Source organism: Lissotriton helveticus, chromosome 1_1 (genome assembly GCF_964261635.1).
Source record: "Lissotriton helveticus chromosome 1_1, aLisHel1.1, whole genome shotgun sequence".
Classification (NCBI taxonomy): Eukaryota; Metazoa; Chordata; class Amphibia; order Caudata; family Salamandridae; genus Lissotriton; species Lissotriton helveticus.
The window spans coordinates 7,934,501-7,950,338 of record NC_136057.1 but is presented as its reverse complement, the minus strand read 5'-3'; the positions used below and the strand labels follow the sequence as shown (position 1 = coordinate 7,950,338).

Sequence of the window (15,838 nt, the reverse complement as noted above, 5' to 3'; positions counted from 1 at the left end):
GCACTATACCAGTGGTGAGGGTACGGGTGCATGAGCCCTGTACCCCTACAGTGTCTAAGTCCATTCTTAGACATTGTAAGTGCAGTGCTGCATTAAAGAGTCTATCGGCTGGGAGTTTGTCAGTGCGAACTCCACAGCACCATAACGGCTTTACTGAATTCTGGGAAGTTTGGTAGCAAACTTCTCAGCACATTAAACCCTCACTGATGCCAGAGTCGGATTTAATGTAAAATGCACCACAGAAGGCATCTTAGAGATGTCCCCTGAAAACCGACCAGCTCTGGTGTGGTTCCTGATTGGCTACCCACCATTTGCCACCACCAGACAGATTTCTGGATCCCTGGGTAGAGAGCCTCCGCTCTCTGGGTCTAGAACCAAAGCCCATCCTGGGCAGAGATGTCATGCCTCACCCCCCATGATAGGCCGGGACCATGAAGGGGAAGCACCAAAGGCCTGCCACCTTTGTAAGACGTCTCTGCCTTTAGCTGCCCCAGCATCTTTCTCCCTCTGGTTGTGACCCCCACTTTAGACAGGACAACTGGCGGGAAAACCCGGTGAGAAAGAGAGGTGTGCCCACCTTTGCCAACCCCACCATCAAGTGGGGGAGTTGAGGTGAGGCACACATCTCAGTCCCCGTCATCTTGAAGATGGTGGTCACAGCAACTTGGAGAGAGGCTCATGCCCCACTCCCACCGGAGGGGGGCATAGTAGGGGGTGTACTCACCCCAAGGAAGGGACCCATTGGTCCCAACCTGCACTCCTCTGTAACGCTCCTAAATTTAGTATTTAGGGGCGATCCCGAACCTTGCCTCCTCAGATTCAAGGAAGAAAGAACAAGGACCGAATAAGCCATGCTGACCCAGAAAGTAGAGGACGCCTACTGCCCTGGCCACAGCCCTGCTGGCCTGTCCTGACTCCGACCTGCCTACAGCGAATAAACTGGCGTGTCCAGCAGCAGCAGCTCCCCAGAGCCCAGAGGACTTCCCCTGCACCCATCTTACAGACTCTGTCTCCTGTGAGCACCAGACTTGCTCAAGCAAAGACTCACCCACAGAATTTGGATCCAGGCAGCTCTGCGATTTTGCACCACTCTCCACCCGACACCATGGCCGGAGCTCAAGTGCCCCAACACCCAGAAAAGGTCACACCCCAGCAATCCCGGACTAGAATATGGAGATCCCCAACCTCCCTAAAGCTTAGAGACGACACCTGCAGCTTCAATTTGAAGGGTCACCACGTCCGGAGCGGGTAGGAAAACCTGATGCCAGAAGACACCTCTGTACCCGATGCCCCATGGCCTAGGGTGGCCCAACTGATGGTGTCCAGGCATCCCCCAAGAGTCCAACTTACCTCTCGAGCGGGTGGTTGCCTTCAGGAAGTCTCCATGCCCGAGCCTGCAGGATCTTATCCGAACTAAAAGTCCCCATTGAGAACCACTGGGTTTCTGACGTCTCCTTGGCACCCTGCACCCAGCCGCCCCTTTGCCGCTGGAGGTGCACCTTAACCCCAGGAACTTGGCTCCCACACCCGAGTGGCCTGCCAGAGAGCAGCTCCTAACCAAAGGCCCTCTTAGCCCGATTGGCTAACGTTGAGCCCCTGCACTCAGCACCCGGACGCCCCAGTGCCGCTGGTGGTGCAACTTGAGTGCCAACCTAGACCTTAGGGAAGCTTGGTCTGAACCCCCCCCCCCCCCAAGCTCCCACTCATGAGTCTCGTACTTACCTGTGAGACCACTATTCTCTCACAGGAACTAATGTTGTGTATTTTTGTTCATGAAATGTTTTGTGTAGTTGATCTTTTGTATGGGAAGAAAGTAACAAAACAGCAAACCTTAAAAAAGTCTTACTTACCTTGCACTGTGAGAAAACAGGCATGGTATCTAGGCATACCACCCCAAGTAGTTGATGTAATCTGAAAGTAATCCAAAAGTAGTCCAAAAGTAATTACTGTGTAATTTTAACTACTTTTTGAACCAATACCAACTTGTAAGGATTGCAAATTTATCTACAACTGCATTACCTTATAAAACACAGCACTTGAGAAATATATTTGGCTTACCTGGACCAGGTCCTGCTTGGTTCTAAAATAAAACATAAATATACCTTTTTTATACCTGCCTAATTGGTCTGGATTCAGTCTCTGAGTGTGTGCCATCAGTCTTCATTGAGTGAATACAATAAATGCTTAACACCTGCCCAAATCCTGGAAACAGGCCAGGTTGGTTCCTTTACTGAAAAAAAAACAGCAGTGGAAGCATCTCTGCCAGAAAATTTCCGGCCAATCTCTCAGCTTCCTTACTTGGCCAAGATTATGGAATCTCATGTTAAAAGCATCCTGACCAAGTAATTGGAAGTTAATGGGATTTTGGACAGGTGACAAAGCGGGTTCCGGCCTAAGCACAGTACGGAATCCGCCCTGCTAGCAGTTACCGAGCAGCTAAGGGCGTCGCTGGGCATGGGCAACACCTCGCCACTGATCTTATTGGTACTGAGTGTGGCCTTCGACACGGTCTCCCATGAGCGTCTGCTCCAACGACTCGGGGAGATCGGGTCAGTGGTAAGGCTCGGGTCTGGTTTGCGTCCTTTCTATCGGATCCCTCCTTTCAGATCCACGCCCCTCCCTACATGTCCAGTATTTATCCCCTCAGCAGTGGTGTCCCTCAGGGCTCTGCGCTGAGCCCCACATTGTTTAATGTGTACGTCCATCCTCTAGCCCTCTTGGCCAAACCTCGGCAGATCAATATGATATCATACGCGGATGATACGCAATTGATATTTGCTTTCACCAGCAACCCAGCCCAAGACCAACTGAAATTCCCTGAAGATGTCCTGGCCATCTCCAACTGGATGGCAGATAACTATCTTCAACTTAACTCCTCAAAAACGGAGGTGCTTCTGGTAGGCCGGGACACTTATAAATGGGACTACCAGTGGTGGCCTGCTGCACTGGGCCCTCCTCCCCAACCGAAAAGTGCAGTTAAGAATCTAGGGGACCTGATGGACAACTCCCTCTCTTTCGAACTTCACGCAAAAAAAGTGGCTGGTACATGCTTTGGCCAACTACGGGGTTTGAAACCCATCTTGTGGTTTTTTATGCTTCCCCTCCTCAGGTGATCATTCAATCGGTGGTGCTGCCACGTCTCGATTATTGCAATGGACTGTTACTCGGTGTAAATAAAACAGTCACAAAGAGACTTCAAAGGGCACAAAATGCGGCTACCTGCATTCTATTTGCCTTCCCTAAGCACTGCAATACATCCTATCTACACTGGCTGCCTATCGAACAGAGAATCCAGTTCAAAACTCTCTGTACCACCCATAGGATCTTACACGGTTTGGCCCCCCAGATACTGCAGGAGCTCTGTACACGATATCTTCCAACGCGAGCATTGCGATCAGCAGACCTGTATCGAGCTTGTACTCCTAGGGTAAGCAGGAGTAGAGCGGGAGGGCGCTCTTTTAGTTCCTTGGCCTCAGCCCTATGGAACTTTATTCCTCTTTCGGCACGCAGCACACACGATCACTGAGCATTTAGAAAGCACATCAAAACCTGGTTGTTTTCATCCATCTAGTGCACGACATGTATGCTTGCTGCGCCCGTGTTCCCTAGTCTTTCAGTAACAGACCATACCTGGCTGTCTTTCCATCCAGCTAGCATCCCTTTTCCTGCTCTCCCGTTCGCAAGCGCTGGGACGCCCCGATGTTGTGGTAGTTTTGTGCTATATAAGTACAACTAGCATAACATAACATAACACACCCTCTGGATAAGCCTAACTGCTCGCCCACACTACCACAAAGAGAGCTGTTAGTACTTACCTAATTTAGCCGCTGCTATAACTCTGGGGACTCCCTGGCCTCCTAGCACACTATACCTAACTTTGGTATTGTATATGCAGAGCCAGCTTCCTACAGTTGGCACTTTTTATTTATAAATTATCTAAAGGGATGATGTGGATGGTCGGTGCCTTGTGAGCCCCACAGGACGGCAACTCAAGAACTGGAATTTAGACTCAAACCCTCGCAGGACAAAGCTTAGAACAATGAAATGCTGAGATCTCAATTAAAGATACTAGACCAGGAGCAGCCTCTGAAACCTGATACAGGCCCGCTGCTCTCAACATTAAAGTGTCTTAGAACACAGTCTCTCTCTTTCCCCTGCCTCTCCAAAATATATGGATTGGGCAGAGAAAAGCAAAAGATAGAGCCTGTGCAGGAGGGCACACAGGAGTCTTCCTCCCTTCCTTCTACAGTAGCTCACAGAGTCACTGGTGCCTCGGAAGGAGAGCTGGGATTGCTGCTCAGCTCCTGCATCTCCCTGGCTCACCTGAAAGATGAAAAGAAGTTTAGCCGAGCCTAGGGAGAACAAGGAGCGGACTCCAGCCTCCTTTCATAGCAACTGCAGTGAATGTTCAATAATTAAACATGCACTAACTATTGAACATTCACATCAACAGCTGCAAAACAGAGATTTAGGAGCCGCAGGGGTGTTTCAACCCCCTCAGTTTGTGGGATGCCTTTGTTTTATTAATTAACACATTCTGCCCTCCATCTGCAAATGTTTTAAAAGCAGAGAGATATGCATAAGAAGATATGGGGACGTTTTCAATAAGCATTTATTGAACCAGCGTCATGCTAGTATAAAATTTGTGTGCTGCAACAACCATTACATATGGTATCCCAACTGGTATAATTCTAAGGCAATTAGTGAGGATATGAGTACAACATTATCTGAAGGGAGCAAGGAGACTCTATTAGATTATAGCATGTGCTCATGGCATCATTTATGTAAACAATATGGGGAAAAGAAAGGCAATTAGCAGTTGTGACAGCACTGCAACACACAAATAAAACAAATGGAGACAACCCAAATTGCACTTGGTGCTCGAGGTGTGTAAGTGGAAACCAAGGTACCAACACCAAAGTGTTTGTCTACAAAGACAGAACCCACACACTGAAAAACCATACAAATTGCAGGTCAACCAATGTGATTTACGCCATCCAATGCCCTTGTGCCTTGCTCTACATCGGCCAGACAACCCAAACCATCAAAAACAGGACTATCCAACTCAAGAGCCGGATCAATTGCAAAAGTCGTAACGGCTCCTTTGGTTTCACATTTCTTGGAGAAAAACTACCTCGACACAGACATTGCGTGGCAGGTGATTGCACAGGTGACACTCCCCCCGAGAGGTGGAGACATCAAATCTCTCCTTAACAGATGGGAGTGTAAATGGATGACATTTTGCGATTCTGTAAACAATGGGCTCAATACAATTGATGAGTGGAATAGCACCGTTGCTATCTGACTCTACTCTCCTATCTTCTCCTCTACTCCTTACCGGTCCTAGTTCTCCCCTTGCACTGGCCTAATAGGGTAATTTACACACTTCTCCTCATGTACAGACAGACTATTGGTTTTTGAACTGTACTGCCTTCTTACTGAGACATTGTCATTATTGATTCGATTGTCCAAACCATCCGAATTATTTTACCTACGCCATGTTTTTAATGTTCATAATGATACCTGTTCGCATGTTTCATCATTAACTGTTCCCCTAACTGTACTGACATGCTTGTCTTCATGCATATGTATTAGAGCAGTCCACATAGACCAGACTTGCTATTCACTTTGATACTACTGTTTTCACTAATTCACTTTACCAACTTCACTCTGTGCAGCCAATTTGATGCCCTCTACCTCTTCGGTGGAGCCCATCAGCCCATACCTGAACTGCCAATTGAGTCACTCATGTAGTTCTCATGTGGTTTGGACAATTGCCTGCTTTATCCACATGCCACCTCTGATGAGGCTTACACCACTGAGAGACGGCTATTTACATGCAGGCAGCGGTTCTCACCTAGCTGTAGCACCGCGCTACACACCCTCCACCTCTCCCCCCACCCCACACCCCTCCCCGCCCTCCTTCCCTCCCTGCCTAACCACTGGCGCCCTCCCATCCATCGGAACGATACGTCATGGAGCCCCGCCCCCCGCCCTATCCGTATGAGACTTCTGGCTGCCACAGGCGTCGCTCAGGAAATGCCAGCCCCTCTCAAGCTTCCCACAGCTCCTCGGTTGACAGAGGTATGTCTCTCGGTCTTGCCTCGCCTCGCATGCTGCATTGATCGCGCATCATGCCTTTGTCCTGGTACTAATCTCAGCGCATCCCTTGCTCCCATAGATTCATTCTCTCCACACCGATCACTGCCGGATCGGTTTCAAGGAATGTTCCTTCTTGGGCCCCCTCCTGATGCGCGATTGACCCACAGCCCCTGGTAAGTCCTTTACTTTACTTTTCCTCTCCCACTTGAGGACTGTGGCATTATTGAGGAATATGCGTGGGGAATTAGTTACAAGGAGGCCTCTCGGTGCGGTGTTGGTTGTTAAGTATTGTTTTAGTATAGTCCCATGTAGTATTGTCCTAATCCGGTCGCGCTTTTGCTCCGTTAGTTTCTCCCATTCAGAGGTATTTTAAGAATGGGCGATGATCGCATGGCATTGTACTCGAGATTGGTTGGTTTTAATTATAAAAACAGCATTACGCCTGTCTGAGGCACTAATGGTTGAAATCCAACAAACCGAGTCACATTTTAAAACAACTGTAACAGGCTACAAAAAGCACCTGGATGAAATCAATAAAGAACTGGCCGATTATAAAGATTCAGTGAGGCAAGCTAAAGTCACGAAATTCCAAAAAGACCTTAAGAAATTTCAGTTCAATAAAGTGTATCCTTACTCAGATCCTGACTATACTCCACCACGGAGAGACTCCAACAAATCCGATAATTCTGACAGCAAGTCTTCTACTAACAGCAGTACCTCTAGCAATCATAGCCAGAAACAGAAAGGACGACGAGGGGGCAGAGGCAGGTCTAACTATCACAACCAACAACCTAGGTGGCCACCATATGGAACACCAGGTAATGGCCCACCACCCCTTTTCTTTCAACAACAACCGCCTTTTCCGATGATGGGTTGGAACCCATACATGCAGTCCCACTTTCCCCAGAACCAACACCAGATGCCTTTTTTAGAGAGAGGCGGGAGGGGAAGAGGAAGGAGACGAGGCAACAACAATCAAGTAACTTGGGAAATGGAGGACCCAGCGGGGAATCATTCCCGCAGCAAAACACCGATACCGAGCACGTGTGCCCAGGGAGTTTAATAATAAACCTCTCAAACAAAGTACTAAGTCCAACGGAAATCAAGGTTCTCGAGAAAGGCCTCAGATTTGTCCCCACGGCCAGACCAGATAAATTCAAACTCCATTGTGAGTTATCTGAGTTCTTCAGGAAATTGAAACTGAAAGCATTTTTTTAGTCAAAAGAAAATTCTACGACGCACCCCCCTCTTTTTGACACCAATTAGAGATTAAAATCAACTTTTGTCCCACCCCCACACTCCACCCCAGCCGAAATACCGGCATTTGAGCAGGCGGTTTTCAATAAATAATAAAATAATAATCCACATTTGTAAAGCGCACAATCACCCGTTAGGGTCTCTAGGCGCTGGGGGCCGTCGGGAAGATTAAGCAAGCTATTGCCCAGAGTCGCATGGTGCTGGGCTAACCTGCCGCCAGAGCCGGGGATCGAACCGTGGTCCCCAGATTCCAGCGTCAGTCGCCCTGGCCGCGGCGCCACACCTCTCCCCATAATATATGATATGCAAGCTCTTTCAACACCAACACCCTTCAAAAACTTTTCTGCCTTAGAATACCAGGCCCTTGAAGATTTGAAGAACGACAAAGGAATAAATACATCGGATTATGACAATGTGTGTAAGAACCTCTTGAACAATAGGACCAATTTCACTCCCCTTACAATAGACCCGACACCAGAACTTAAGTCACGCATCCATAACTGTGTTAAGGAAGCAGAAGAGAATGAATGGATTTCCAAACATGAGGCGGCATAGCTCATGGCAGGCGGTATCACAATACCGTATTTTTACACCCTGCCTAAGACCCACAAAAATGTAAATCCACCTCCAGGAAGACCAATCGTGTCGGGATCGGTTCACTCCTTGCACCCCTCTCGACGTTCTGTGATCACTATCTAAAACCTTTAATACAGAACACCTCAACTTATCTTAAAGACACTAAAAATCTATTGCAACTGCTGGAACAGGTAATTTTTGAAGAAAACTCAATCATTTTAGTCACACTTGACATTGAGAGCTTGTATACAAGCATCCCTCAGGACGACACTCTGAGAGTCCTAGGGACAGCTTTGGACTCAATTGTGTGGGAATATACAACACCCAAAGAATTCATGCTGGAATGTGCCACCATGGCCTTAAAAGAAATTTACTTTGAGTACCAAGGAAAGCTGTATCTCCAGAGCACTGGGATGTCTATGGGCAGCACGTTTGCTCCTAGCGTGGCCGGACTCTATGTCCATGATTTTGAGTCCAAGTACATTTTGCCCACCAACAACCCCTTCTCCTCCTCCATAGGATTATGGAGGAGGTAAGTAGTATATAGTGATACCTTCACTTCAACTCTGGCCTTAAATTTGACAGCTCCGGCCAGGAATCCTGGCCTTAAAAAGTGATGGGTCTAGTCTTAATTATGACAGGCCTAGTCTTAAACTCCTGGCCGGAAATTTGACAGCTCTGGCTGGAAACCCTGGCCTTAAATTTAACAGGGCCTGGGCGCAGGCTGTTGGCCTTGAACAGGCCTGGCCTTAAAAGGGGGGTGACATGTGGGGATATTCCCAAGAAGTAACAGGCTGCAAAACATGTGGTAATTGTGTACATGTTTTAAAAGTGCATATGAAAGTGCGTGCAGGCTGGAAATGTCTGTGCATGTTTAAAACTGGGTGTTGCAGACAGCTGCAGGCTGAACAGCTGCTGAACAGGCCTGAGTCCCCAACCCTGTGTGTTGGGAGATGTTTTTTTATGTTTGAAAAAAAAAAAGGGGAGCTTTTAAATTGTAGCTGTTGGGAAACCCATAGTGTGTTTTAAAAAGCACAAGCCATGTTCAGCCACCCTGAGCTTTGAGATGTTGAAAAAGACAGATGTCATGGCAAGGTTTCCCCATGAGAACCTGAAATAGGATGCTAAGTGCTCGGCCGTAATTCACACACCTCCAAAGCCCCAGGGTCGAAACTGGACATGCTGGCCGGAATTGTGACAGTTTAGGCCACGACTTGATGACTCTGGCTGGAAAGATGACATGTGATGGGTTTAGTGATGGGCCAAAGGTCGGTTCCAGGGGGTCTCTACTTCCCAAGATAAGCCATTTTAAAATATGGCCCCAAGCACCCTACTCTTCCCCAAGATAAGCCATGAATGTAAGTAACAGATGTATACAGCGTAAACGGTGCAAGGTGAAAAAGACAGATGTCATGGCAAGTCTTCCCATGAGAACCTGAAGCAGAAGGCTAAGTGCTCTGACGTAATTCACACACCTCCAAAGCCCCAGGGTCGAAACTGGACATGCTGGCCGGAATTGTGACAGTTTAGGCCAGGACTTGATGACTCTGGCTGGAAAGATGACATGTGATGGGTTTAGTGATGGGGCAAAGGTCGGTTCCCGGGGGTCTCTCTTCCCCAAGATAAGCCATGAATGTAAGTAACAGATGTATACAGCGTAAACTGTGCAAGCATAGAAAAAAAGTTCCCATCCAAAGACCCCAAGACATTGTTCTAAACCCCCTCAAGTCATAAGGGGTGTGGGGGCTTCTAATTAGCATTCATGGACAGGTATAAAAAGGCCCCTCATGGAACACTGCCAAACGGCCATTCAAAAAAAAACCTTTGAGGAGCGACTGGCGTGGATTGTTCTGCTGTACCTGGAGGTCTCCTGCATCTACAACCCAGTCAGAAAACCTTTGTGGATTTCTACACCATCAAGCCCTTCAAAACCTTGGGGAGTGACTGGCCTGGATTGCTTTGGAGCCAACCCTTGGAACTTAAAGGCAAGAATGGACCCGAGCAACTTTTCCCAGATTGACGCCGCCTGTGAACATGTAGAGAAGGTAAATAAAGCATGGGCGCAAGGATGTATGTTTATGTGGTGTTAAAAGTATACAAAACTGTAGTTTTGAAAATGCTAAAGAGTACTTTGTAAACTGTTAATGTTTAAGGCGATGTGTTGTGTTTAATGTGAATAAAGGTGCCGGTGAAGTTTTTTACAAGACGTGAAATGTAAATGTATTTAAAATGAATAAAGGCTGTGTTGAAGGTTTGAGTTTAAAGCTATGTGTGTAGACAATTAATGTTAATAGGGGTGGTGTTGTGGGGGATGGCGCAGAGTTTGCAGGGGTTTTTTATTTAAGGGGCATAATGTTGTAGGTCTTAGGAGGGTACATGCAGAGGGGAAACGTGCATTTTACAGTTCATAGAAACATTTAACTACACTGTAACGGTACCAGAGGGTCTTTAAATAATATACAATGCATACAATTCAAAATAAATAAAGCATTATTGTACTCACCAAGCCGCTGTTTTCAGGGTCAGAAGTATGGGTCTGGATCCTTAAAAGAGAGTCTGCATGGGGTCCTTCAGTATGCATGGTGCTGAGGGGGCTCTGGGGCAGGGTTCCATGGTTTTGGGGGTATGAGGCCCTTTTAAAATAAGCCCTGTGTACAGTTGTCGAGGGGAGGCTCCTGGTGGGGCGTCATAGTCCTTTGGGGGTGTTCTGGGGGCTGTGTTCATGGTGTCCTCGTGGCTCCTGGGACCTTTGGGATGCCTCTGTCCCAATTTTTTCTTTAAAATGCCCCCAGAGTCCGCTTTACCGTGGCGCTGCTCTGGGGGCTGCTGTGGTGTCCTGTGGGGCTCCGGTGGCCACTGAGTGGCGAGTTTGGTGCTTTTTTGGTTTAAAAATTCCCCCAGAGCCCGCTTTACCGTGGCGCTGCTCTGGGGGCTGCTGTGCTGGCTGTGGAGGACTCCGGTCCCGGTGGGCTCCGTGCACCGATTGCTGAATCTTTGTTTTTCTTAAAAATAACCCCCCGAGCCCGCTTCAGCAAGGCGCTGCTCGGGGTGAGGACTCCGGTGTCCTTGGGGGCTGTGAGGGTCCTGGGGGGGGGCATTTTCCCACGGCCCCACGTGGATCCAGCAGCGGCAGCATGGCGGCGTGAGCTTCTCCGTGGCTGCAGGGTTAGGGCCGCTCCCACCAGTGATGAGCTGGTGACATCACTGAAGGGGCGGGCCAAGCCCCTGCAGGCCCGGTGTGTGTTTTTTTATTTTATTTATTGAGAGAGATAGCGCGAACACAAGGTGTTAGAGCGCTTCACAATAGGAACAGAACTGATACATGAGAACATTACAAGTGAGCAAAATACAAAGGCAAACGTTACAATAAATGAAGCAAAATTACAATTGTGCGCCAACAGAGTATAAGAGGTAGTAAACGGTGCATTACAAAAGTGACAATCGTGAGTCAACAAAATACAAGAGGTAGCAAACGATGCATTGCAGGCGGAAAAAGTGACGTGTGCAGGTTACAAAAAGCGTACAAAATAAAATATAGAGGTATAATACTGCAATATATGTGAGACTGAGAGTTAGCATTGGAATGTGTCAAAGCGCTTTACACAAGAGCCTTATGTAAAACATAAGGTCTAAGAATTACAGGTGTTACATAAAAGATACAAACAGAAAAAAATACTGGTTGTTAGCGCAAATTACAAGAGCAGGCGATAAGTTACATGGACAAAAAAATTCAATGGTGAGCAAACAAAATACAGGCGTTATCAAACGGGGCATTACATGAGGAAAAAAAAGTGCAATGTGTGCAGGTTACAGGTAGAGGTATAATACTGCAATACGTGGTAGACAATGTGGCGTAATCAAGAGGGGCGCAAGCAGGGTGTTACAAGAGAAAAGAGGCGTGTACATGTTACAAAAGAGTGCCCAGCACTTAGGCGCAATGGTCGCAAGGTAGGATGTTGGTGGTACATTAAGTCATGTACCCAGAATTACAGGATATGGCGTAGGGTGCTTCTATTTATTTTAAAATGTTTGCTAACGCTATCCCCAAGGGTGCATAACTATTACAATACATGCTTTGCCGCTGTAAGCGTTTACTAAAACCGTTTTTATTTCTTTTTTTAATTTAATGTTTAATACAGATGCAAGACCCTGCAAATGCAACCGTCACCAATGTGCCCCCGGCGCTGGACCCAGCTGTAATAACTAGCAACGCTGGTCACCTGTCGACCCCACAGCCAGGTATATATATATATATATATTTATATTTAGAGTTATGTAGTTCTAAGTAGTTTTGTACACCAGTCTCTCAGAAGTTCTCTTTTTCTAATGGGCTCTCATGTATGTATGCTTTTACAGCTTATGACCCTGACCTACAACAAGCTTTTGACGAGCTTATGGAGTACATCGAGGCTCAAGACGCTCTGAACAGTGTGCAAAACACTTCAGTTCCTACATGTAATTAAAAAGCCCCTGTTATTTTAAACTGTCTAAGACGCTGGGGAGTTGGAGGGGTAGGCCACAGTCCTGACCCTGATGGTGTATAGTGGGACTCCTCAGAAATATGACTAAGGCGGGGTATTATTTTTTCTTTACAGGCACCCCCACGTTATGCCCGAACGGCGTCGAGGTACAAGAGGCATCGCGAGAATCAAAAGAAAGCCCTTTGAAGAGGAAAGCTTTACCTTCTAAAGTGGGACCACCGTCAAAGAAAGGAGTTGCAAAAAGACCTCTATCAGGTGTGTTTGTTACAAAGGGTGTGAAAAGTACTATCGGTGTTACAGACTCTCAAGCAGAAGGGTACAACGACTTGTAGCAAGGCCTATATAAAAAGGCGGCGGTGTAGAACTTAGGATTGTGTGTGTGTGTGTTCTTTTTATACTTTCTCTAACATATATATTTTTTCTGTTTATATTTTAGAAGCGGCTCAGAAACATGCTGCTGAAGAGAGGTCGGCGCAGCCCTTAAGGGACATAACAGCAACCGTCCAGAACAACAGAAGCGCTACAAAAGGTGTGAGTAGGCGTGTACGCCACGAAAAAGTCTCCGCGCACTACACACCAAACATGATGAACAATCCTCTACACCAATCTATTCTGCACAGGGGTGGAGTCAGCACTGGCGGAGTCTTGACAAACACAGATAACACAGGGCAGGGTCTGTGTAAAACAGCTACAGTGGGTCTGGGCCCTCTCAGCGTATCAAAAGGGAAAGGTGTCTCAATCACTGCCGCCCTTAAGAAGAAACATAAGGACTCAGAGAACCTTCCCAACCCTTTAAAACGTGTGAAGTCCTCCAAGGTATTCACAGAGCCCCAAGCAGAACCCTTAAACTTAAAGAAGACGGCTCCGATGCTCCCAGAGGTCCAGGCAAAGCCCTTAAGCCCCGAGAAGAAGAAACCTAGGACCCCTGAACCCCATGATAGCCCCTTAGACCTATCTGTAAAAAAGACTGTTAAACCTTTGAATGAGGCCTATACACCCGTGAGCCCCAAGGAGGCGGTAGTTGTAGCTGTGGATGTAGAAGAGATGGCGCCGCCACAGCCCCCTAAAACATCGCGCCTCTCAAGAAAACATCTGAAGCTGAAACCGGGGGTCCCTAAGCTACAGATAGCAGCGTCCCTCAGCAACCATAATGCAACGCTGGATCCATCCAGCATCCTGAAACCCCAGACAGTACCAAATAAAATAACTGTACATGTAGAGGTACACGCCCCTGAGCAGCCCCCAAAGCCGGTTGTAAGTGTTCAGGCACAGCCTAGGGTCTCAACGGGTAATAACACGCAACCCCTAGAAGGGCCTTCTATCGTGAACACCCCAGCTCTTGAGCTGATTAGGGGGGTAGTAGACAGCCTAGGTAGAACCCCTGAAGCGGTGTCCCAGGGGTCTTTGAGCACAGCGGGTTTACAGAACCCAGCTAACAGGTCAGCACACCCTGACACAGGCATTTCAGCTAGGACCCCTGATTATAACGACAGCTCCTCACAATCCTCATACCCATTGTCCCCTAGTACCCCTCCGGGGGCATACGACCCCACCAGCCCTGCTGCCAGCCCCGCGCCCAGCCCCGCGTCCAGCCCAGCTGCCAGCCCCGTGTACAGTCCCGTGTCCAGTCCCGCGTCCAGCCCACCTGCCAGCCCCGTGTACAGGCCTGTGTCCAGCCCCGCTGCCAGCCACGTGTACAGTCCCGGGTCCAGCCCCGCGGCCGTCGTAAGCCCCACACAGCCCTCAGCAATAAGTGTGGATGACAAGACCACGGGGGCCCAGGGGGTACAGCCGCTTTTTCCATACAAAGTTTGCAATGTTCCATTCCTGTCCGCACCAGGGCGTTCGCCGGGGGGTCCTATTTCTAGAACACTATCGGAACAGGCTTTACAGAATGGTGCTAAGGCTGTTAGCAGTATAGATGGTCCTAAGACGTTGCAGCCATTTATAATGCCTCGCAAGGTGGGGCCCTCTAAGCAGGCGCAAGAGGGGTCTGTAAACACATATGAGGTATTTGCGGGTCATGTAAAAGAGATGCAGATGGCTGTTCGAAAACTAAAACGCCAGGCGCTCGCCGCAAACCTAAAATGGGTGGTGGGGGTGAACAAGCCCCTGTACACAAGTATGGCCCATCAGAAGATCGTGGAAAGGGTTGGGGTGTGTAAAAAAGTGATCATCCAGGAGTGTCAGGCGGCTGTGGCAGACATACATGCTATACGGGCGTGACTATGGCAACACCGGCCCCTAAAGACCCCCACAGCCAGTGGTGCTCATAAGAGGCCCCCAAAATATACCCGTAAGGTCCAGAGGTTAGTGACAAAGTCTGCACGCTTCTTAAGACTGCTCAAGCAGCGTACATCTGATGCCTCACAACCCTTCAAACAAGAAACATCTGTTTCCCTCGACCCCTTCAAACAAGGGCCCATAGTTTCAAGAACAGCTCCTGAAACATATAAACCAACACTTTACCGCCGACAATACATAGGTGCAGGGTCAAACATACCGAGGGTCGGCCATTTGAAGGGGGTAGGGGGGCGGACTTTAAAACTCCAAACACAGCAACATTCAGAAGGACCTAGGGGTGGAACTGTAGCAGCGGCCTCCATGAACAAGGCGTACAATGACACCAACCAACCTGTTCAGATAGGCTGGGGCATGGTATCTCGAAAAGCCTGGGGTCGTAAAAGAAAAAAAAAGTGGCTTAATAGTACAAAGCAACGCAGGCGCTTAATAAATAAGCTGAAGAAGGCTAGAATATGCGCTACCCGCAGGTTTACAAGGACTCCTGAGACAGGTCCCACCAGGACCCCCCAAAATGACACAACAGAGAACACCTCCGCAATTCACACTCCTACTGCTGAGGGCCCAGAGCCCTTGTGTTTAGAGAGGGTTAGAAGTTACACTCGCAATGTAGAGAGGTTTAGGGCCGTAGAACACTATGAGGAGTTTAGATTTATTAACATCCATCAAATAACATCATCCGATCAGGGTGTTCTGGCTATACATCAGGCTGTGCAGGAGCTCATAGAAAGGTTGTTACACAATGTGGGGCCTAATGACTTTTTCCAACTCCGCTTCCAGGGGCAGGGTTTTGACACTCCGTTGTTCACCAGGCGGAAGGCCCGAGATGTTTTTGACGCTGTGCAATTTTTAGAAAACCTCTCAAGGCTTTTACAGAGTAAGGCAGAACTAGTCGCCTATGGCACTTTTAGAGTCATAGCCCTCATTGTACGGGGGCGTGAGGGTGGTGTTTCCAGACCTTTAAAGAGCATACTCTACAGTCAAATAATTGGTAAGAAACAGAGGTGGCTGCTCAACTTTAACAGCCCCTCTGCCAACACATGTCTGGCGGCCAGCATCGTGGGGCTGCTGATGGCTCGCAAGACCCCTGACGCTGTCATCATGTCTAGAGCTGCTGAAGC

General features: G+C 48.2%; 2 protein-coding genes across 2 annotated transcripts in view; one reads left to right on the top strand and one right to left on the bottom strand.

The window, feature by feature from the left end:
• LOC144809431 (uncharacterized) overlaps nt 1–15,838 on the bottom strand; it is a 255,275-nt gene that overhangs the window by 11,182 nt on the left and 228,255 nt on the right.
• Nucleotides 8,289–14,642, top strand: LOC144766719 (uncharacterized). The gene is made up of 6 exons (XM_078650480.1): nt 8,289–8,467; nt 9,857–9,980; nt 12,075–12,174; nt 12,292–12,390; nt 12,531–12,671; nt 12,853–14,642. The coding sequence occupies exons 1-6, from the start codon at nt 8,289–8,291 to the stop codon at nt 14,640–14,642; spliced, it is 2,433 nt and encodes an 810-aa protein (XP_078506606.1).